At 40.7% G+C, this 22,299-nt stretch overlaps 1 protein-coding gene across 2 annotated transcripts in view; it reads left to right on the top strand.

Moving 5' to 3' along the window:
• Positions 1-22,299, top strand: part of fnbp1l (formin binding protein 1-like) — a 259,561-nt gene that overhangs the window by 215,825 nt on the left and 21,437 nt on the right. Inside the window, exons 15-17 of one of the 2 annotated variants that reach the window (XM_069939286.1) lie at positions 679-728; positions 3,795-3,844; positions 8,483-8,531. In XM_069939286.1, the coding sequence (XP_069795387.1) occupies positions 679-728; positions 3,795-3,844; positions 8,483-8,510 (128 nt within the window). In that variant the 3' untranslated portion in view covers positions 8,511-8,531. Of the gene's footprint in view, positions 1-678; positions 729-3,794; positions 3,845-8,482; positions 8,532-22,299 lie in introns of those variants that run through there. The other variant, XM_069939287.1, reaches the window with a different exon arrangement.

Genomic DNA, 22,299 nt, shown 5'->3' on the forward strand with positions numbered 1-22,299 from the left:
GATGCAATTCTTTAAAATTACAGTCCACATTCCAGAAGGTTAGTCCATGGTCCATGACATCTAATTGTATATGTATAACCAGATGAAACAGCCTTCTCTGGTCCTCAGTGTAAAACATGCAGATACTACCAGACATTATACACATCCAGGACAAATATATCTATAAAAATAAATAAATACTGTTGTACTAATGAGAATCTCAGATGGTTATTGTGAGTAGTTCCTTTGGATGCTCAGCATTCTTACTGCCTGTGGGGAAGAAGCTGTTCCTCAGCCTGATGGTACTGGTTCTGATACTTCTGTATCTCTTCCCCGACAGGAGCGGCTGAAAGGTGCAGTGTGCAGGGAGGCAGGGGTCCTCATTGATTTTGTGCGCCCTCTTCAGACAACGATCCCGGTAGATCACATCGGTGGGGAGGTGGGGGATTGTATGTCATACAACATCAGAGGGATAAAAAGAATGATTGGCATTTTAAACAAACACCTTTATTGAGCATTGTATTGCAGGTCGTCAGCATTGTTTCAGCTGGCAACACTTATGTATGCATTGTTTGTCCTCTCTTGGAAGCTAAGACATTCATTCTTTGAATTCACTCTACAAATTGAAACATGTTCTGTTTTCTTACTTTCCATTCTGAAGGAAAGTTGTTGACATGTTAACTCTCTTTCTTTCCACAGATTCAGCTAGTCCTGCTGAGTATTTCCATCGTTTTCTACTTTCATCCAAGGTAGGTTCAATTTTAAAATGAGAGATTCAGCCCTTCTGGCCCAAGAGCCTGTGCCACCCAAATTCCCCAATAGGTTTTGAAAGGTGAGAGAAAACCGGAGTGGCCGGAAGAAGCCCATGCAGACCTGGGAAGAACGTACAAACTCCTTACAGACTGCGCCAGATTTGAACAAAGTTCACTGGTGAAGTAATAGCATTGTGTTAACCGCTACTCTCACCGTGACGCCCTTTCTATACATACAAAAGAAAATCACCAGCAAGGCAAATGTAGGTGCTTTGCAGATAAGTTGAGGGAATTTGTATGGAGGAAAAATGAAATAACAAAGAAATGGAACAAATACTTTCTATCTGTCAGCATTGGGCAACAAAACACAACCTCTCAGAAATGCTTGAAAATCAAGGCTGGGAAGATGGAACTAAATAGTAAAGAAATACTGCTGGAGAAGTTGGTGAATCTGAAAACAGATAAACGGCAAAGGGTCAGGGATGGCAATGTAACCCCACTATTAAAGTAAGGAAATAACAGGGAGCTATGACCTAGTATTCCAATATTAGTAGTTGAAAAAATGATATTTACAAGTTAGATATTTTGTTCAGTCCAAGCTTTCTGATTTCCCTCGAATCTCAAAAACTAATATTTTTGATTCATTTATTAAATTGTGGTTTTATTCATGGTGGATTAATATCTTATATGGATTTCAGATCAGCCTCAGTGGCTGGGATTAAAAATGATTGGGAACATGATCTCAATACAACATTTTCAGATGAAGATTGGTTCTCTACTCTCAGCTTGATAAATGGTTCTTCATTTTGTGCAAGGCATTGCTTATTACAATTTAAGGTGGTACATAGAATACCCATGTCCAAAGTTAAATTATCTCATTTTTATGCAGATATTGATCCATTAGGTGAGAAGTGTAAAATTTTTGGAACTTCACTGACCCATCCATGTTTTGAGAGTGCCCAAAATTAGAGAGATTTTGGAAAAAAGTTTTCCAAACTTTGTCAACGATATTTAAGATCAAAATAGAACCAGGACCATTAATTGTTCTGTTTGTTTTTTCACGTGAGGCATATTTACCTCTGTCTGCAACTCGGGAGAAAGTATTAGCCTTTATCACGTTGAGAGCCAGACGAGCAATCTTATTGAAATGGAAAGATGACTCTTCTCCTACCCATGCACAGTGAATACATGATGTCATGTCCTATTTAAGCTTGAAGAAAATTAGATACAACATTAAAGGTAGAAAGTTTCAATTTGAAAAGATTTGGGGCCCTTTCATCGATTACAATCATGATTGGAAGATTTATGAGATTTTGAATGTTCCGGAGATTAATTTTATATACTTCTCTCAGCATCTGATGCCCCAGAGAAAATACAAATTTATCAAAACTTCTGCTTTATAGCTGATATGCTGAAATCCAGCCAACATCCAAGTGCCTTCTCCAAAGCCTCTGTCCTTCCTGTAATGTGGTGACTAGAACTCCCAATGTGGCTTAACCGAACTCTTATACAGTTGCAACATGACGTCTCAGCTTTTTCACTCAATACTCCAATGTCCAGGATCGGCGCTGGGTGGCGGGGGGGGGAAATGCCCCCCCAAAACAAGGTGCTGTGCCCTCCATATGGTTGCAGCCATCCCTGGGTCATCAGACCCGCCCCCACTCCTTCCCTCATCACTAGCGCCTAGGTTGATGCCCACTAGCGACTCTCCACCCGCCCCCGGCCGCGTCACTAGCGTGTGTCATGTCAGTAGCTTCTAGTGACCCTTGATACAATACAAGGATCGCCTTGTGTACCACGTTGGAGGGGCGGATGGTGTTAATGGCAATTAGGTCCCTACTAGCACCCATTCCCCACCCCACCCCAGGCTGAATGAATCCCCAACCTCTAACTTGCTAATGCCCTCCTCTAACATATGTTCTGGTGCCGATCCTGAAATGTCCAACCAAACCTCTGCAAACTCCTGAGAAAGTAGAGGTGCTAACATGCTTTCTTCACGATGACAGTTGTGTGTTGGTTCCAGGGAAGGTCTTCTCAAATAGTGACACTCCCAGGAATTAAATTTTCTCACCCTCTCCACCTGCGATCTATGTGTGATCACTGGATCATTCACCTCTGGTTTTCTCCTCCTGGTCCACAACTAGCTTCTTGCCTTTGGTGACATTGAGAGCGAGGATCTTGTTGGTACACATCCAGTATGCCGACTGATTGCCCCCTTTTATCGTCAGCAAATTTATAAATGGTGCATGTTCTACCGAGCCACACAGTCATAAATATAAAGTGCATAGAGTAGGGTGCTAAGAAAGCAGCCGCGATGCTCCAGTGCTGATAGAGATTGTGCACGAGGGCCGTGCAGTCATAGACTGATGAGCAACAATATCCTCTGATGTTATGTGATGGTGAGTACAATCGATCATTTGAATTTTTAAAGGATGTTGCATCAATCCTGCGTAGCCTTAACAATGTTTTTAAGCTGTAGATTTTTTTTAATAAAGGAGAGCAAATAGTTCAGCAAACGGACCGATATTTAAAAATGCATTCAATATGAGTTTGTGATGCACGGAAATATTTCTGAGCAATTTCACAAGTCATTCCCTATGGATGCTCCAGACTAATCATATACAACTAGCAACCCGTTAGCACCATGTTTCAGCTGGCAATGCTATTGTATGCATAATTTGTTCTTTTTAAAATTTTGCATTTAGACATGCAGAGCACGGTAACAGGCCATTTCGGCGCACGAGTCCGCCCAAATAACCTACATCCCCCGGTACATTTCGATTGGTGTGGGGGGGGGGAGAATCTGGGGCCCCCGGGGAAAACCCATGCAGAGACAGGGAGAACGTACAAACTCTTTACAGACAGCTCGGGATTCGAACCCACGTCCCCATCATTAGCCCTGTAAAGGCATTGCACAAACCGCTCTACCACCCATAGATGTCTTGGGATCTATGACACTTGTTCTTTGAATTCACTGCACTTCTCTGCAAATTGAAACTTGCTTCCCGTTCTGAAGAAAAGTTGTTGGCCTGAAATGTTAAATCTGTGTTCCTCTCTCCACAGATGCAGCTTGACCTGCTGAGTGTTTTAATCATTTTCTACTTTCATCCAAGGTAAGTGCTACCAAAATGTAGGAAAAAAACTGACCAGCACAGCTAATATGGGTGCTTCACAGATAAAAATGAGAGAATTTGTATGGAGAGGTAAAAGGAAGTGGCAGAGGAATTTAATATATGCATTTGCCACTGTCAGCATGGGGGACAAAACCATCCTCGCAGAATTACTTGAAAATCAAGGGTCCTGCAAAAAGATGGAACTAAATGTAATATTAGTAAAGAAATACTGCCGGAGAAGTTGATGAATCTGAAAACGTGTGAATGGCAACAGGTCAGGGATGGCATTGTAATCCTACTGTTAAAGATATTAAGGAAATAACAGGGAGCTATGACCTATTATCCCAATATTAGTAATTGAGAAAATGCTGGGAATCTCTAACAAAGAATGTGACATCAAGCTACCTTTATTAATAACAGTGATAAGTGGCAACATGGAGTTATGAAAGGAAATCATGTTCCACCATCAGTTAGCAGTTCTCTGGGGATATGAGGTAGAATTATTGAGAGTATATGGTGTATTTGTATTTCCTAAAGGTTCACAACTGGGTCCCACCTTGGAATTTAGTGAACATTATTTAGATCCTGTAGACCTGGGGATAATATACTTCCATGTGGTGAGAGACTCTTAATCAAAAACAGTGGGACTTCCTCAGGTTGGAAGACTGTGATTAGTGGGGTACTGCAAAATCAATCCTTGGATCCCTACTATTCACAATTTGCAGTAACACCCCTGGTATCTGCCACCTATTGGGATGGGTAGATTCTGGATAAGTGTATTTTCCAGTTGCCTTAGGCTTATGCCTAACTAATACACTTGCATTAAAAATAGACAGTTTAAAAGACAAAAATACAACACTGTACTTGCACTGAACAAACTTCATGAATAGATAAACCTTTAAAGCATTTTACTTTATTTTTAGTCATATTCTTTGAAAACATTTAACCATCGCTACATCTGCAGGTTCCTCCCCATCCATAAAGTCACCCAAAAGATAAACAATAATATTATAGATAATTAACCTCTCCCCGCCTCCCCTAAGTTTACAGAGAAAGTCTTTGACCAGGATGACTCTTACTAGGCAGGGATAAGGAGACACTTTAAGAGAATCACCCCAACAGTGAGCGACATCGACCAACTCTTCACCCTGGACGACGCCATTGCTGTTTCACACATTTTTATTCAAACAGCTGCTACGAGCAAAGCACGACCATGGTGCTCTGCTGGCTGAATATTTGCTTCCATCTCCACCAAAGGTTTGTGTTACTTTAGAGAACATTTACTTTTACCATTTTAAACTTGTGTCTATCACCTATTATTTTTATTTTTGTTTTTAACAATATATTTTTTTTCTGGTTGCTTGAGGCTGTGGTTGCTTTAATTCTGGATGCCAGGGGGTTTTACTGTATAGCAGTAATTTGGATAAATTTACATCAGTATGACACTTGCTGAAGTTGAGTGGCAACATGTATAGTGACTTTTTTAAAAAACAGCTTAATGGGATGCAGATAAGGTAAATGAGTTGGTCACAACACACAGTAGATGGACTGTAACACAGCAACTGGGAGATAATGTTGAAAGGGGCCTTGTATATACTGGAGGTCACTCAACGCTCTCCGACAGGTTTAACAGGTAGTTAGGAAGGCAAGTGGAAGCTAATCTTTATTACAAGAAGAAATGGGTGCAACTGTAAAGGTAAACAAGAGTAATGTCTACAGGCCTTTGTGAAACTGCACTTGTAATGTGTACATATTTGGTCATCTTAGCTTTAAAAAAAAAGCATTTGGGTTGCTTTAGAAGAAATGTAGTGAAATATTATTAGACTAAAAGCCCAGTACATCACAGGTAAAACCATCCCCACCATCGAAAACATCTGCAGGGAAAGCTGCCGTTGGAAAGCTGCCGTTGGAAAGCTGCCGTTGGAAAGCTGCCGTTGGAAAGCTGCCGTTGGAAAGCTGCCGTTGGAAAGCAGCAAGGATCCACGTCACCGAGCACATGCTCTGTTCTCACTGCTACCCTCAGGAAAGAGGTATAGGTGCCTCAAGAGTCACACCACCAGGTTCAGGAACAGTTGCTGCCCCTCCAGACTCCTTCAGCGACTCATTTAAGGACTCTTACATTGCTCATTATTTATCCATGAATATTTATTTCACTGTCAGTTTCTTTACATTTCTTTATTCTCGAGTATGGTTTACAGTTGCCAGTGATTAGAAATTCTGCTTGTCTACAGAAAAAAGAATCTCAGGGTTGTATGTACTCTGACAATAAATTTGAACTTTGAGACTTGTTCCTGTGATGTGGGCTCGTGTGAGAGAATAACCCCTTTATATAGTGGGATAGTGGGGGGGGGGGGAGGGGGCAAAGTGATTGTAAAGACAGATATTCTCGGTCTTTAAAATCGCTTCACTTGCCTCCATAAAAGGTCCATAGGTGGATTGACTGGTCGAACTCGCTTCATCTTCCATCCCCTTGGGGGCTAAACTCGGAGGTAGAGTGAAGTCTCTCCACCTCCTCCGTAAAAGGAATGCCGCTGAAAGCAGCTCTTTAAGAGAAGGGCTGATGATGCCATGATGACGCTATCAGCCTGTGACCCAGGAGCATGAATTTTTAAAATCGCATATGGTTAAAAGAGGCTATTATTGTTGTCCAGGAGATCTGCCTGATTCCTAAGACTGCTTGCACAAATCTCCATTAGCACTCTTACCTGTTCTTCGGTTGCCATTTTCGAGTATAGGCCGCTTTCCCTTCTTGGCGCGTAAGTTTGAGGTGACAGTGGCAGGTGGAGCTACTGCACCACTTGCCCCACCTCCTTCAGATCTGGAAGGCACCCCCCCAACTCAGCTGTGACCACAGGATCCACATTGTAGGTCTTCACCATAAAAGGTAAATTCGCTTTTTTTAAAACTTGAGCCAGCTATAATATGGGGTTTCAGTGTAAAAAAAAAGGGCTATTAAGTTAGTTCAGTCTCTATTATCCAAAGTTTAGAAGAATGAGGGGTGATTTCACTGAAGACTGCATTCTTAGAATTGCGAATCGGGCTTGACGTGTCAGATGGTTCTGTTTCTTGTGTCCCAGAGCCATCGACACACTTGTTGTTTCAAGCATGACATGTTCCACCTGGAGGAAAATCTGTGGATAGTGCGTAGAACTCAGTTGTTTAGCCTTCAGACCTGGTGAAAGTAAATCATCTTGATCCCATGGGAACAGGCAAGTGAGAGGTAAAAACTGAGAGCAACATACAAAAAAAGTCAATAGTATCTGGGTAATTGGCTTCTTTGGCTTGGCTTCGCAGACGAAGATTTATGGAGGGGTATGTCCACGTCTGCTGCAGGCTTGTTTATGGCTGACAAGTCCGATGCGGGACAGGCAGACACGGTTACAGCGGTTGCAGGGGAAAATTGGTGGGTTGGGGTTGGGTGTTGGGTTTTTCCTCCTTTGTCTTTTGTCAGTGAGGTGGGCTCTGCGGTCTTCTTCAAAGGAGGTTGCTGCCCGCCGAACTGTGAGGCGCCAAGATGCACAGTTTGAGGCGATATCAGCCCACTGGCGATGGTCAATGTGGCAGGTACCAAGAGCTTTCTTTAAGCAGTCCTTGTACCTCTTCTTTGGTGCACCTCTGTCACGGTGGCCAGTGGAGAGCTTGCCATATAACACGATCTTGGGAAGGCGATGGTCCTCCATTCTGGAGAGTATCTGAGTAATTGGCTAAGTACCAAAGAAACATACATTTGTATGAAAAAGAAAATTAAAAACAGAGGCAAAAATATTGGAATACAAAGAAGTGCCAAAATAGATGTGATCAAACAACTTGAGCACTGAGACCGTGGGAGGTTGAGCAAACAAAAATAAACACCAGGGTCTACAGAGTGAAACAAAATTCTGCAGACTCTTTAATTGTAGTAAATGCACAAAGATACTGGAGGAATTCAGCAGATCTTGCAGCATTCATAGGAGGTAAAGATGCATAACCAACGTTTCAGGCCCGAGCACTATACCTTGAAGACGGGCTCAGGCCTGAAACATCGGTTATACATCTTTACCTCTGGTGGATGCTGTGAGACCTGCTGAATTCCTCTGGCATTTTTATGTTTATACAAGGCCTACATGGGTAGCGATAGATAAAGGCATCCATGAAATGCAGGGAGGGAGTCTGAATAGATTGCTCTGAATATGTTAAGGGAAAGTATACTTTATAAATGAACAGTGCCTTATAGATCAGAGTTGCAGGATTATGCATTGCATGGTAAACCAAAGGGGAATCATTTCAATTAGACTACTAGATGATAATGTAAACAAATTGTATTATCTCATCATACTAACCCTCATTTTAAATAAAATTATTTTTGGTTTTCCTTGTACAATTAAAGCAAAAATCGGCCTTAAGAAACATTTAACAGAGCTGACATCATGCAATTAACATTTGTCTAAAATCAAAATGACCACCACACACAAAGTCCGAGCATCTGCCTTCGGGAAGGCCACAGGATATTCATTGATGTGTTTTGCAGTAGAAGAGTTAAAGAATCCTGTTTCAACCTAATCATTAAACCTAAATTTTGGTGTACTTAAAAAAAAGTTAGTCTGCCAAAATATAAAGAAAGGGTTTTTTATAATCTACAGTACAAATACTCTTTCACAGATGTACAACACCAAGATACTTCTATTAATTATTGGCTGAGCTGTTTGTTTCTCATTTGTCTGCATGTGAAAGCAGGTGAGTTTTTAGAACTCCTCCAGGTGGTAACTTTGTCTTTCATCTACTTTATAAGTAATTATTGTAATGACTTAAAATGTGGGGCATGAATGTTTTACAGCTGGAAGTAAGTTGGTGTAAAAGAGGAATGAGAGCTCAGTTTGGATTTGTATAGAAAATCTGAAACAATAGAGAAGTAGAATGGAAGTAAATATATGAATGCCACGTCTATGGCAGGGGATGACAATTATGGCTTTTAAGGGATTGGTTGAACAGGAAAATAGAATGGGGTTTCTATTCCTTATGAAGTTGCACATAACCATATAACCATTTACGGAGCGGAAACAGGCCATGGCCTTATATACTAACAGGGTTAAAATTAGAGACGGTACCCAACACCATGGAATAACTACTTGCATTCACTGGTAGAGAGCAGGACATCTCGGTTGCAATGAAGTGGGATTGATGGTATGGCTCAGAGATTCAGCGTGGATTCAGCTAGCTTGAATTGCCCCCTATTTCACAAGACAAAATGTGTCAATTTAGCAAAGGTTAGTCAGCCTGATCACTAGGGTGAGGGAATTTCCCTTTGAAGGGCAATTCTAATGAGCTCCATAAAATGCTTAAGGACTTTGACAGTTAATGGAAGGAGAATAGTCCATGGGTTGACAAGCCAATAACTAGAGCTGGTCGCAGAATATAATGCTAGTCAGTTATGACTGAGATGTGGAAAAGTATTCTCACTTGATAGCCCAGCATCAATTCCCTCAGGCTTTGTCCTCAATATAATATTATAGGGAATAGTGTAGAATGTGAAGTTGAGATGGAAAATCAGCCATAAACTTGCCCTTGAGGGACAGGTGCAAAGGTTACATAGGAAGTAGGCCAAAAATGGCCCATCGAGCCTGCTCCGCCATTCAATACGATCATGGCTGATCTAATTTATGACCTAACTCCACCTACCTGCCTTCTCCCCATATCCCCTAATTCCTCTATAATGTAAAAATTTATCTAACTGAATTTTAAATATGTTTAATGAGGCAGCCTCAACCACTTCCCTGGTTAGAGAATTCCAAACATTCACTACTCTCTGGGAAAAACTATTTTTACTCATCTCTGTCCTAAATCTACTTCCCCGAATCTTGAGACTGTGTCCTCTCGTTTTAGTTTCCCCGGCCAGCTCAAAAAACCTTCCTACACCTATCCTATCCATACCCTTCATAATCCTATATGTTTCTATAAGATCTCCTCTCATTCTTCTGAACTCGAGCAAATACAATCCTAGATGATTTAATCCTTCATCATAAGTCAACCCCTTCATCCCAGGGATCAACCTAGTAAACCTCCTCTGGACCGTCTCCAAAGCCTCAAATATGGAGACCAGAACTGGACACAGTACTCCAGGTGCGGTCTCATCAGTACCTTATACAGTTGCAACATTACCTCCCTACTCCTGAATTCAATTCCTCTAGCGATGAAGGCCAACATTCCATTTGCCTTCTTAATAACCTGCTTTACCTGCAACCTAACTTTTTGCGATTCATGCACAAGCACTCCCAAGTCCCTCTGCACAACACCATGCTGTAGTTTTTCACGCTTTAAATAATATTCAGCTCTTTTATTTTTCTTGCCAAAGTGGAAAACATCAGACTTACTAACATTGTACTCCATCTGCCAGACCTTTGCCCACTCATCCAGCTTAACTCTATCCCTCTGCAGACTCTCCACATCCTCATTACAATTCGCTCTTCCACTCAATTTGGTGTCATCCGCAAACTTGGCTACACCACATTTTGTCCCCTCCTCCAAGTCATCAATGTAAATGATGAACAGTTGTGGGCCTAACACTGACCCCTGCAGCACCCCACTTACCACTCTCTGCCAACCTGAAAAACTCCCACTTATCCCGACTCTCTGCCTCCTGTCAGATAACCAATTTTCAATCCAGGCCAATATACTTCCCCGGACTCCACTTTCCTGTAATTTACTGAGAAGTCTCTTGTGTGGCACCTTATCAAACGCTTTCTGGAAATCCAAATAGACAACATCAACCTGTTCCCCTCTATCCACTGCACCCATTATATCCTCAAAGAATCCTAACAAGTTTGTCAAACAAGATCTTCCCTTTCTAAAACCATGCTGCGTCTGCCTGATTGAACCCTTACGTTCCAAAAGTTTCACTATTTCGTCTTTAATGACGGCTTCAAGCATTTTTCCAACTACAGACGTCAAGCTAATCGGCCGATAATTTCCAGTCTTCTGCCTACATCCCTTCTTAAAAAGTGGCGTGACATTTGCTGTCTTCCAGTCTGCCAGGACCTGCCCAGAATCCAAGGAATTTTGGTCTATGACCACCAATGCATCAACTATAACTTCTGCCATTTCCTTCAGAACCCTTGGATGCATATCATCAGGACCAGGTGATTTGTCTGGCTTTAGTCCCATTAGTTTCTCCATCACTACTTCCTTTGTAACAACTATTTTATCCCCAACATTCGTATCCTTAACTCCACAATTGGGCATGCTGGACATGTCTTCCACCGTGAAGATTGACACAAAATATTTGTTTAATGCCTCGACCATTTTCCTCATTTTTTGCTACCAGTTTTCGTTTCTCATCCCCCAAGGGTCCTATGTTAACTCTGGCCATCCTCTTCCATTTTATATATTTATAAGATTTTTTGCTTTCTGTTTTTATATTTTGTGCCAATTTACTTTCATAATCCTTTTTCCCATTTCTTATTACTCGCTTTGTAACCCCTTGTTGTCTCTTAAATTTTCCCAATCTTCCAGTTTCCCACTGCTCTTTGCAGCTTTGTACACGTGCGCCTTCAATTTTATACTCTCCTCTATTTCCTTTGTTAACCACGGTTGATTTTTCCCTCCCTTGTTGCCCTTTTTCCTGACCGAAATATATTTTTGTTGAGCATTACAAAATATTTCTTTGAAAATCTTCCACTGTTCCTCAACTGTTTCATCAATGAACCTGTGCTCCCAGTCCACTCTGCCCAATTCCTCCCTCATCCTATGGTACTCACCCCTGTTTAAGCATAATATATTAGTTTTAGATCTAACTATTTCCCCTTCCATCTGAATGAGAAATTCAATCATACTATGATCGCTATTTCCCAGATGGTCTCTGACTATTACATCATTTACTCTACCTATCTCATTGCACAACACTAGATCCAGGAGAGCATTTTCTCTTGTGGGTTCCTTCACATGCTGCTCAAGAAAGCTATCGCGGATGCATTCTATGAAGTCCTCTTCCAGACTCCCACGACCAACTTGATTTTCCCAATCTATGTGGAAGTTAAAGTCCCCCATGACTACTGCCATATCATTATTACATGCCTCACTTATCTCTCTATTTATTTCCTGTGCCACTAAAGTATTGTTATTTGGTGGGCGATAGATAACACCCACCAATAATTCTTTCCCTTTGTTATTCTTTATCTCTACCCAAATGGACTCAACATTATGCTCTTTAGATCTTATATCATTCCTCACTACTGCCTGGAGCTCATCTTTGATTAAGAGTGCAACTCCACCTCCCTTACCATCCTGTCTATCTCTTTGCACCACCTGATACCTTGAAAGTTTAATTCCCATTTAGGGTCACCTTGTAGCCATGTTTCCATGATGGTGACCAAATCATAGGCATGTGTACCGATATGCACCTCAAGTTCACTAACCTTATTTCTAATACTGCGGGCATTCAGATAAGGTGCCTTATGCTCTTTATCCTTTTAATATCTAGTGACTTCTGTAACCTTTTCTTTTGATTTTTCTGCCCACTAATTTTCTTTGTAATTTTCTTAACACTGTCATTGACCCGAAAACTCACTGCACCATCTGATTTTTTACTTTCTCCTCCCAACATTACTTTTCCTATTTTACTTTTCCTGGCCATTACTTTATCTTCCTTACCCTTTTTCCTATCACTCTGGTTCCCATACCCCTGCCAAATTAGTTTAAACCTTGCCCCACTGCTGTACCAAACATACTTGCCAAAATGTTGACACCTTTTGGATTTAGGTGCAACCCGTCCCTCTTGTAAAGATCATGCCTTCCCCAAAAGAGATCCCAATGATCCAAGAAGCCAATTCCTTGCCTTGTACACCAGCACCTCACCCACACGTTCATTTTCCTTATCCTTACATTCTTTCCACCACTTGCATTTGGAACAGGTAGTAATCCCGAGATCACCACCCTAGCGTTCCTGTCTTTCAGCATTCGTCCCAGCTCACTGTAATCCCTTTTCATTACCTCCCCCTTTTCTTGTCAATGTCGTTTGTACCCACATGTACCAAGACATCAGGCTGCTCTCCCTCTCCTCTCAGAATATTTTGGACCCGATTTGTGATATCTCGTACCCTTGCACCAGGGAGGCAGCACACCATGCGGGTATACTTATCTGGCTCACACAACCTCCTGTCTGTACCCCTGACAATGGAGTCCCCAATAACTACTGCATTTCTCCTTTTCCTTTTCTTTTGCACCACTCTTCCAGGCTCATTGCCATCTTCTGTCCGGCCATCTCCCTCAACAGAATCCAACACAACATAACTGTTGCTGAGTGGGATAGTCACTGGTGTGCTCTCTGTTTTTCTTGCTTTTTTTCTTTCGCCCCCCCTGACGGTTTCCCACTTGCCTGACATGGGTTCTGGAGTATTTATCGGCCTGAAAGTTGAGTCGATTAACTCCTCACTCTCCCTTACAAGCCGCAGGTCATCAATCTGCAACTCCATATCCCTAATTCGCTTCCTTAGTAACTGCATCTCGGTACACCTGGTGCAGATGTGGCCATTTGGGAGGGTGGAGGTCACCCATTGTTCCCACATCGGACACCCAGTACAGAGCACTAACCCTATTGGCATGACTCTGAATACAAAGGCAAATAACTCAGCTTACCTTTTCTCCTTGCCTGCTTTCGCCGAAGCCTGATAAGCCAAAGCCAGGAAGTCTCACTCCTTCACTGCTCCACTCCTTCACTGCTCCACTCCTTCACTGCGCCACTCCTTCACTGCGCCACTCCTTCACTGCGCCACTCCTTCACTGCGCCACTCCTTCACTGCGCCACTCCTTCACTGCGCCACTCCTTCACTGCGCCACTCCTTCACTGCGCCACTCCTTCACTGCGCCACTCCTTCACTGCGCCACTCCTTCACTGCGCCACTCCTTCACTGCGCCACTCCTTCACTGCGCCACTCCTTCACTGCGCCACTCCTTCACTGCGCCACTCCTTCACTGCGCCACTCCTTCACTGCGCCACTCCTTCACTGCGCCACTCCTTCACTGCGCCACTCCTTCACTGCGCCACTCCTTCACTGAGTTGCTCCTCGCTGGCCGTTCCTTCCCCTTTCACTCCTTTTATTGGCCCCTTGACCAATTAACCCTGTCACTTTCAGCAAGCTCCTCCTCCTCTGACTCACAGCCCGACTCTCTCCAAGCTCCTCCTCCGACTCACAGCCGAACCAAGTAGGTTCACCAGACTGAGTCCTGGGCTGGCAGGACTGACGTATGACAAAAGTCCAAATTATATTCATCAAAATTGAGAAGAATTGGGGGGAAAATGTAAAAGATGCAACACTGCAGCCCTCGATATTGTGCCGACCCATTTATTACTTAGAAAAATACTAAACCCACCCTACCCCTTATCTCTCTATTTTTCTTTCATCTCTTAAATGCCCCTAATGTTTCAGCCTCCATCATCATCCTTGGCAAGGCATTCCAGGCACCCACAACTGTGTTTTTTTTTAAAACTAACCCCTGATGTCTCCCCTAAACTTCCCTCCCTTAATTTTGTACGTGTCCTTTGGTGTTTGCTATTCCTGCCCTGAGAAATGGGTGCTCGCTGTCCACCCTGTCTATGCCTCTCAATCTTGTAGGCATCTGTCATCTCCTATCATCCTTCTACATGCCAAAGAGAAAAGTCCCAACTCTGCTAATTTTGCCTCATAAGGCTTGTTTTCCAATCCAGGCAACATCCTGGTAAATCTCCTCTGCACCATAGCTTCCACATCCTTCCAATAATGAGGTGACCAGAACTGAACACAATACTCCGTGGTCTTACCAGAGATTTGTAGAGTTGCAACAGGGCCTTCCTACTTCTGAACTCAATTAATGAAGCCCAGCCTCCCATAGACCTTCTTAACTATCCTATCAACCTGTGCGGCGGCCTTGAGGGATGTATGGATTTGCACCCCTAAGGTCCGTCTGTTCATCCACACTCTTAAGTAACCAGCCATTAACCCTGTACTCTGCTTTCTAGTTTGTCCTTTCAAAATGCATCACCTCACACTTATCCGGATTGAAGTCCATCCGCCACTTTTCTACCCAACTCTGCATCCTCTCGTAACCTTCGACAACCTTCAGCTCCACCCACAACTCCTCCAAACTTTGTGTCATCTGCAAACTTAACTGACCCATCCTTCTGCCTCTTCATCCAGGTCATTTATTTTAAAAAATCACAAAGAGCAGGGGTCCCAGAACAGAACCTTGCAGTCATCTACCTCCAGGCAGAAAACTTTCCTTCCACTACTTCTCACTTATTTCTTCCTGCAAGCCAATTTTTTAAATCCACACGGCCAAGGTTCCATGATCACATGCCTCATAACTTTCTGGATGAGTCTTTTGTGGGGGACCTTGTCAAATTTCTTGCTAAGATCCATATAGATCACATCTACTGCCCAACCCTCATCAATTTCTTTTGTGACCTCCTCAAAAAACTCAATTAGGCTTGGGAGGCACAATCTTCCCTTCACAAAGCCATGCTAACCATCCTTGAGTAAACTGTACTTCTCTAAATGCTTATAGATCCTATCCTCTTTTTTGAATATTTAATTTAACATTTTTTAGACCATACATATAGTCAAATACAAAATTAAAAACTACGAATACATAAATTTATGCTGTCTGATGGTTGTAACCCAAACCCTCGAACCTTCCACATCCACACCCCCCCCCCCCACCCACACACCCAAAAGACCTTGAAGGAAAGTATGTAAGAAGAGAAAAAGAAAGTGGAAAAATAAGACAGGTTGCTGGAAAGCCCTATTCACTCCTCGGATTACAATTCATTATTTAATTAGTCTTTTTCTTTGGAGAAGGTTAATGTGGATTCAAACTAAAGATTTACACATGAGATCTGTAAATATGGTCTCTATACTTGCAGAAATATGTCATAATTATTTCTTAGTTTGTAAGTAATTTTCTCAAGGGGAACACAGCTATGCATTTCTGCGTTCCAGTGTGCCATACCTAGATGGAAGTCAGACTTCCAAGTAACTGCAATATACTTTCTGGCCACTGCCATTGCAATTTTAACAAATTCAACTTGATATTTAGATCATTTCAATTTTGGTTTTATCCGCATTATATTTCCCAGTAAAACGATTCTGGGTTTTGTGGAAAGGGAATTCCAATAATCTGTTCTAAAAAATGTCCTAAATCCACCCAAAAAGGTCTCACTTTGGAACATGACCAAGTCGAGTGTAAGAAAGTTCCTTTCTCCTCACTACATCTAAAACATTTATCTGATAAGTTTGACTTAAATGTATTTAATTTCTATGGCGTAAAATATAACTGATGCAAAAAAATTGTATTGTACTGATCTATACCTTACATTTATTGTATTTGTCATCCTGTCCTTACATAAATCAAACCAGTTTTGCTCATCAATCCTTATGTTTTAAGTCTGATTTCCATCTGTCTAGACTTGTCAACCCCCTGTTTAGGGGCTCCTGTTTTAAGTAAGAAATACATTGCTGCAGTGAATTTCTTTGTGTTTCCCTTTCGAATCAGAGTCTCTTCATCACTACACTTTGATTTAAAATATTGTTGGCCCAAATTTTTCCCTTAGAAATGCTCTTAATTGAAAATAGCAGAAGATTGATTTGTTAAGGATTTCATATTTACTTTTTTAATTGTTCAAATAACATAAGTGGCCCCTGCTCATAATAATCCTCAATATATCTGATCCCTTTACGAGACCAAGTTTCTAAAATTTAATTACCCCATTGTAAAAGGGATAAGCCTGTTTTGAATCAGAGGTGTTTTAGGAGAAAGACCCTCTTTTGTTCTAATCTCATAATTAATATTTGGTATAAAATAAATTGTTTTAACAAGGGAGCTTCTTTCTCACCAGATATTAATTTTGCTTCCCATTTATATAACTATATAACCATATAACAATTTACAGCGTGGTGTTACAAGCCCAAAGGACCCCAAAACCCAGCAGCAATAGACATTTACCAAGGCAAGTAGTTTTTCAAACAAAAGTTATTTTTAAATCAACTTTAAACATGAAAACAGAATCAAACTTTAACTTATCTCTATACTTAACTAACCCAAATGAACCCCCTTCTAATTCTAAGCACAAGTGTCTGATGTGTGTGTAAATTTAAGAAATGTTATTTGGTTCACAGTTCAATCTCACTTCTCCTTCTTCCAAGTTCTCTGGATGCAGGCAATTCTTATACTGTGTACAGAATTTAATGCTCACCAGGTTTTGGTGCTCGAAGGGTAATTTTCTACTGCTCAGAAAGGTTCTTGTAGGGTTTGCAGAGAGAGATTTGTTGTTCCAGGATTTCCACAACTGAGGTATCACCATCAGTCACCTCAAGGTCTCGGTGATGAAACTTGCCCCATCAAGGTTTTCCAGATGGTAACCTCTTTCTTCAGGCTACCACATAGTTCCTTTCTATTCCTCTTATTCCAAGAGAAACATCAGACAGATAGCACTTCCAGCCATCCGCCGCTCTGGAGCTTTTCATCAGTTTCAACCAACTTCCTGGCTTGTACTGTTCAGTGTCTCACACACACAACCTGAGAGAGCTTGTTGAGCTAGGTCTCACCTCTCTCTCTCTCTCTCTCTCTCTCTCTCATGAGGAAGTTCATGTGACTCTCTCACTTGCAAAAACCCCCACCTTCTTCAGCAAACAACAGGAGTTCTCCTCTCTTGGTCAAGCTGTTGTCTTAGATAAACAAAACCCAGGAGTGGTCAGCACTTTGCAGAAATGTCAGAAGCTTTGTAGTTATCCAACCTGTCTCCAATTCCAAACAATGGTCTATTCATTTCATGACGTCATTTCAGTTAGCACCTACTTGTGAAATGTGCATAAAAGTCTCCAAAGATCGCCCAGAGTCACGTGATGGAGTAGTGGCTGGAAGGAGAATACCAGCCCTCTCCAGAAAAGAGGAAAAAAGTGAAGAAAAAGCAAAGCCCCAGACACACAAATCACAACAAATAAAAAATAAAGGCGTGGAGAAAATGGCACCTAAGAAAGAAAAGCCATAAACAACGGGAAGAAAAGATAAAAGAAAGACGCAGGAAGAGAATGGTGAAGGCCTTACCTGCAAGAAAAAGCAGGGACCCAGTGTGGAAAGAGGAGCCCACTCCCCGAGGTTAGTGAAGACCCCGCAGGATCGCGACCCACTAACCACAGGACTGCAAAAATGGCTCACGGAGCCAAACAGGGGTGTACAACTGTGCATGCGCTAGGAATCACGCATGCATGATGCGCACGACAAGGAGAACACCGACTGGAGGGGGGACCAGCTGTGGAGCGAAACTCCTCAGCACAAACAGCTGAGAGATGCCTGACAGCAGGGCTCCCAGCGGGAAGATACAGAAAAGAACGGAAGGGGTGAGAATGAGAAACTAGAGACACAACAGATAACCAGCCCAGAAGAACAAGACCAACATCAAGACACCATGGAAAAAAAATGCAACAAACTGAGACAATCAACCCAACAAGAAAGTCAGAAGAGACAGAGATACAAGGAAGAGAAATAGAAGATACAAACCGAAGAGCAGACACAGAAGAAGAAGGAGAACACCAAGCTCTGCACAGAGGAATAGGAGGTAAAATGAATGGATTTTAAAAAATTTCAAGAACAGATGAAAGCATTAAAAGAATGGCTGACACTAGAATTTAGTGAAATAAAAAGAAAAATGAAAAGTACAGAAGAAAAAGTGAGTAGAAAAGAGCTAGTCATAACAGGTAGGAAAATTATTAGAAAATGTGGAAGAACGTGTAATAGCAGTAGACATGGAAGTGAACGACTTAAAGAAAATTGGAAGAAAGTGACAAAAAGTTAAAGAAACACAGGAGTTGTTAGCTCAGAAGATGGATATAATGGAAAACTATAGTAGGTGAAACAATATAAAGATAGTGGGCCTTAATGAAGATGAAGAAGGCAAATATATGAAAGAATTTATAAAAGAATAGATCCCCAGGGTCCTAAGAATGCCAGAAATACAGGAAGGAATGGAAATAGAAAGGGCACAAAGCACATTAGCCCCGAAACCATAGTCACAACAAAAACCAAGATCCATTTTAGTAAAATTCCTGAGATACACGACAAGAGAAAATATATTGGAGAAGGCAATGAATAAAATTAGAGAAGACCAGCCCTGGAATACAAAGGTCAAAATTTTTTTTTCTACCCAGACAAAAGTTTTGAGCTCCAAAAGAAGAGGAAGGAGTTTAACGCAGCAAAATCAATCCTATGAAAGAGAGATGTTAAGATATCCAGCGGTGCTTAAAATAGTTATCCCAGGGGAGCAAAACAGACTGTTCTCGGATCCTGAGAAAGCATGAGAATTTGCAGAACACCTGCAAGACAGAAAGAGAGATGAAGAGATGTAACAAGAACCAAGAACGATGGCAAACTACATATAAAGAAGTAAAAATAATGTATAAGTAAGAACTAAAGGAGGGAAGAAAAGGGAAGTAAGGGAGAAGGGGAGAAAAGAGGAGGGGTTAAAAAATTAATAAATAAATAAAACATAAAAAAGAGAAAGAGAAGAAATGAGAGGGAGCTTTGTTGTAATGTGAAGAAAAAAGTCTTTTCTGGAGGGGGTTGGGTGGGAGAGAATAACAGTCACTGTGAAATCAGTTGACACTTGCAAACGGGTTCGCAGTCCGAATGGAGAGGGGAGTTGTGGTTGACCAGCAAGGGACAAGGGGTGACTCAGAGAGGTGGGGGGGGGGGGAACACTTGGGGTTAAGGGAATTTTAGATGTGGGAATAGTTGAAATATTTTATGTTTTAGAAGTGTTGTCATGCAGTGCATTCAAAAAAAGAAAACTGAGAAATGGAAATGGGGAAAAGGGGAAAGGTGGTGGTGAGGAAGCAGAAATGAGATGTAAACAGAGTATGATATGGCCATGTTGAACTATATGACTATAAATATTAACAGAATACATAACCAAATCAAAAGGAAGAGACTATTAAATTTACTGAAAAAAGAAAAAAATTGATATAGCATTCGTGCAGGAAACGCATCTAATTGAAGTGGAACACAAGAAATGAAGGAGAGACTGGTAGGGCACGTAATGGCAGCATCATATAATTCAAAAGCCAGAGGAGTAGCTATATTAATCAATAAAAATGTACCAATCAAAATAGAGGAGGAAATAATAGATCCAGCAGGGAGGTATGTAATGATAAAGTGTCAGATATATTCTGAATTCTGGAATTTGATCAATGTATAAGCATCTAATGAAGAGGATCAAAAGTTTATCCAAGATATCTTTTTGAAGATTGTAGATACACAGGGGAATATATTGATAGGAGGGGACTTTAACTTTAATATGGATTCAAAGATGGATAAAATTGGACAAAAGACTAGCAGAAAGTAGCCAAATTTATGGTTAAATCAATGCAGGAAATGCACCTTTAGGATATATGTAGTAGACAACACCCAAAGAAGAAGGAATACTCATATTATTCAAGTAGACATAAAACATACTCAAGGATTGACCTGTTCCTGTTGTCAGCCCATATCCAAGGGAGAGTTAGGAAAATGGAATATAAAGCTAGATTGTTATCAGATCACTCACCCGTTATTAGCAAGAGAGCTGGAGAAGAACGTATAGATGGAGATTAAACTCCATGCTACTTAAAAGACAGGATTTTAGAGAATTCATTGAGCGCCAAATTAAAATGTACTTTGAAATAAATACAGAATCAGTGAAAGATAAATTTATATTATGGGATGCAATGAAAGCCTTCATCAGAGGGCAGATACTAAGTTATGTAACTACGATGAAGAAGGTCTACAATCAGGAAATAGAACAGCTGGAAAGGGAAATAGTAAGTACAGAAAAAGAACTAGCAACAAGGGAAGATACAACAACAAGAGAATTGGCGGACAAAAAAATAAAATACGAAACACTACGAACGCATAAGCTGGAGAAGAACATAATGAAGACAAAGCAGAAGTATTATGAGCTAGGAGAAAAAATGCACAAAATACTAGCTTGGCAGCTTAAAACAGAACAAGCTAAAAGAATGGTATTGGCATCAATGAAAAAGAACAAACAAATTACATATAACCCAACAGAGATCAATGAAAACTTCAAGGAATTCTACGAGCAATTATTCCGAACTGAGAACGAAGGGAAAGAAGACAAAATAGATGAGTTTCTAACTAAAATTAAACTACCAAAATTGCAAGAAGAGGAACAAAACAAACTGATAAAACCATTTGAAATAGAGGAAATACAGGATATATTAAAACTACCGAACAATAAAAAGCCGGGAGAGGACGGACTCACAATAGAATTCTATAAAACATTTAAAGACTTATTAATTCCTCCTCTCCTGGAAGTAATGAACCAGATTGAAGAAACACAAAACATGCCAGATTCATGTAAAACATCAATAATTACAGTAATACCAAAGATAGGGAAAGATCCACTAACACCAGCATCGTATAGACCAATATCTCTACTTAACTCAGGTTGTAAGATAATACCAAAACTATTAGGAAAAAAAATTGGCCGACTGTGTACCAAAAATAGTAAAACTAGATAAAACTGGATTTATTAAGATAAGACGAACAATGGACAATATCTGTAAGTTCATTAACTTAATCCATGCAGTACAAGGAAATAAATGCAACAGTGGTGGTTGCTTTAGACACAGAGAAAGCCTTTGACACGGTAGAATGGAATTATTTATTCAAAGTACTACAAGTTCAACCTACCAGAGAAATATATTAATTGGATTAAAGCATTATATAAGGGACCATTGGCGAAAGTGACAGTAAATGGATATATATCGAACCAATTTAAATTAAGCAGGTCAACTAGGCAGGGATGTCCACTATCTCCCTCACTGTTCGCTTTAGCTATAGAACCCTTAGCAGAACTGATAAGAACAGAAAATAAAATAAAAGGGATAAAAATAAAAGAGAAGGAATATAAAATCAGTCTATTTGCAGATGACGTCATAGTATACTTAACAGAACCAGAATTATCAATAAAAGAATTACATAAGAAATTGAAGGAATATGGAGAAATATCGGGGTACAAGATCAACACAAATAAAAGTGAAGCGATGCCAATGAATAATGTGGATTTCACAAAGTTTAAGAAAGAATCACCATTTAAATGGCAAACACAAGCAATCCGATACTTAGGTATTAGACTAGATAATAATCTAGGCCATCTATACAAATTAAATTATCAGCCATTAATGAAGAAATTACAAGATGACTTAGAACATTGGAAAAATTTACCACTAACACTGATAGGAAGGGTAAATTGCATTAAAATGAATATCTTCCCAAGGATAGAATACCTATTTCAATCGTTACCAATTCCCTTAACAGAGAAATTCTTCAATGAGCTAAAGAAAATAATAAGGAAATTCTTATGGAAAGGGGGGGAAACTGAGGATAGCGCTAGATAAATTAACAGAATGGTACAAACCAAGCGGGTTTGCAGCTACCAAACTTTAAGAATTATT

This window comes from Narcine bancroftii, chromosome 5 (assembly GCF_036971445.1).
Source record: "Narcine bancroftii isolate sNarBan1 chromosome 5, sNarBan1.hap1, whole genome shotgun sequence".
Lineage (NCBI taxonomy): Eukaryota > Metazoa > Chordata > Chondrichthyes > Torpediniformes > Narcinidae > Narcine > Narcine bancroftii.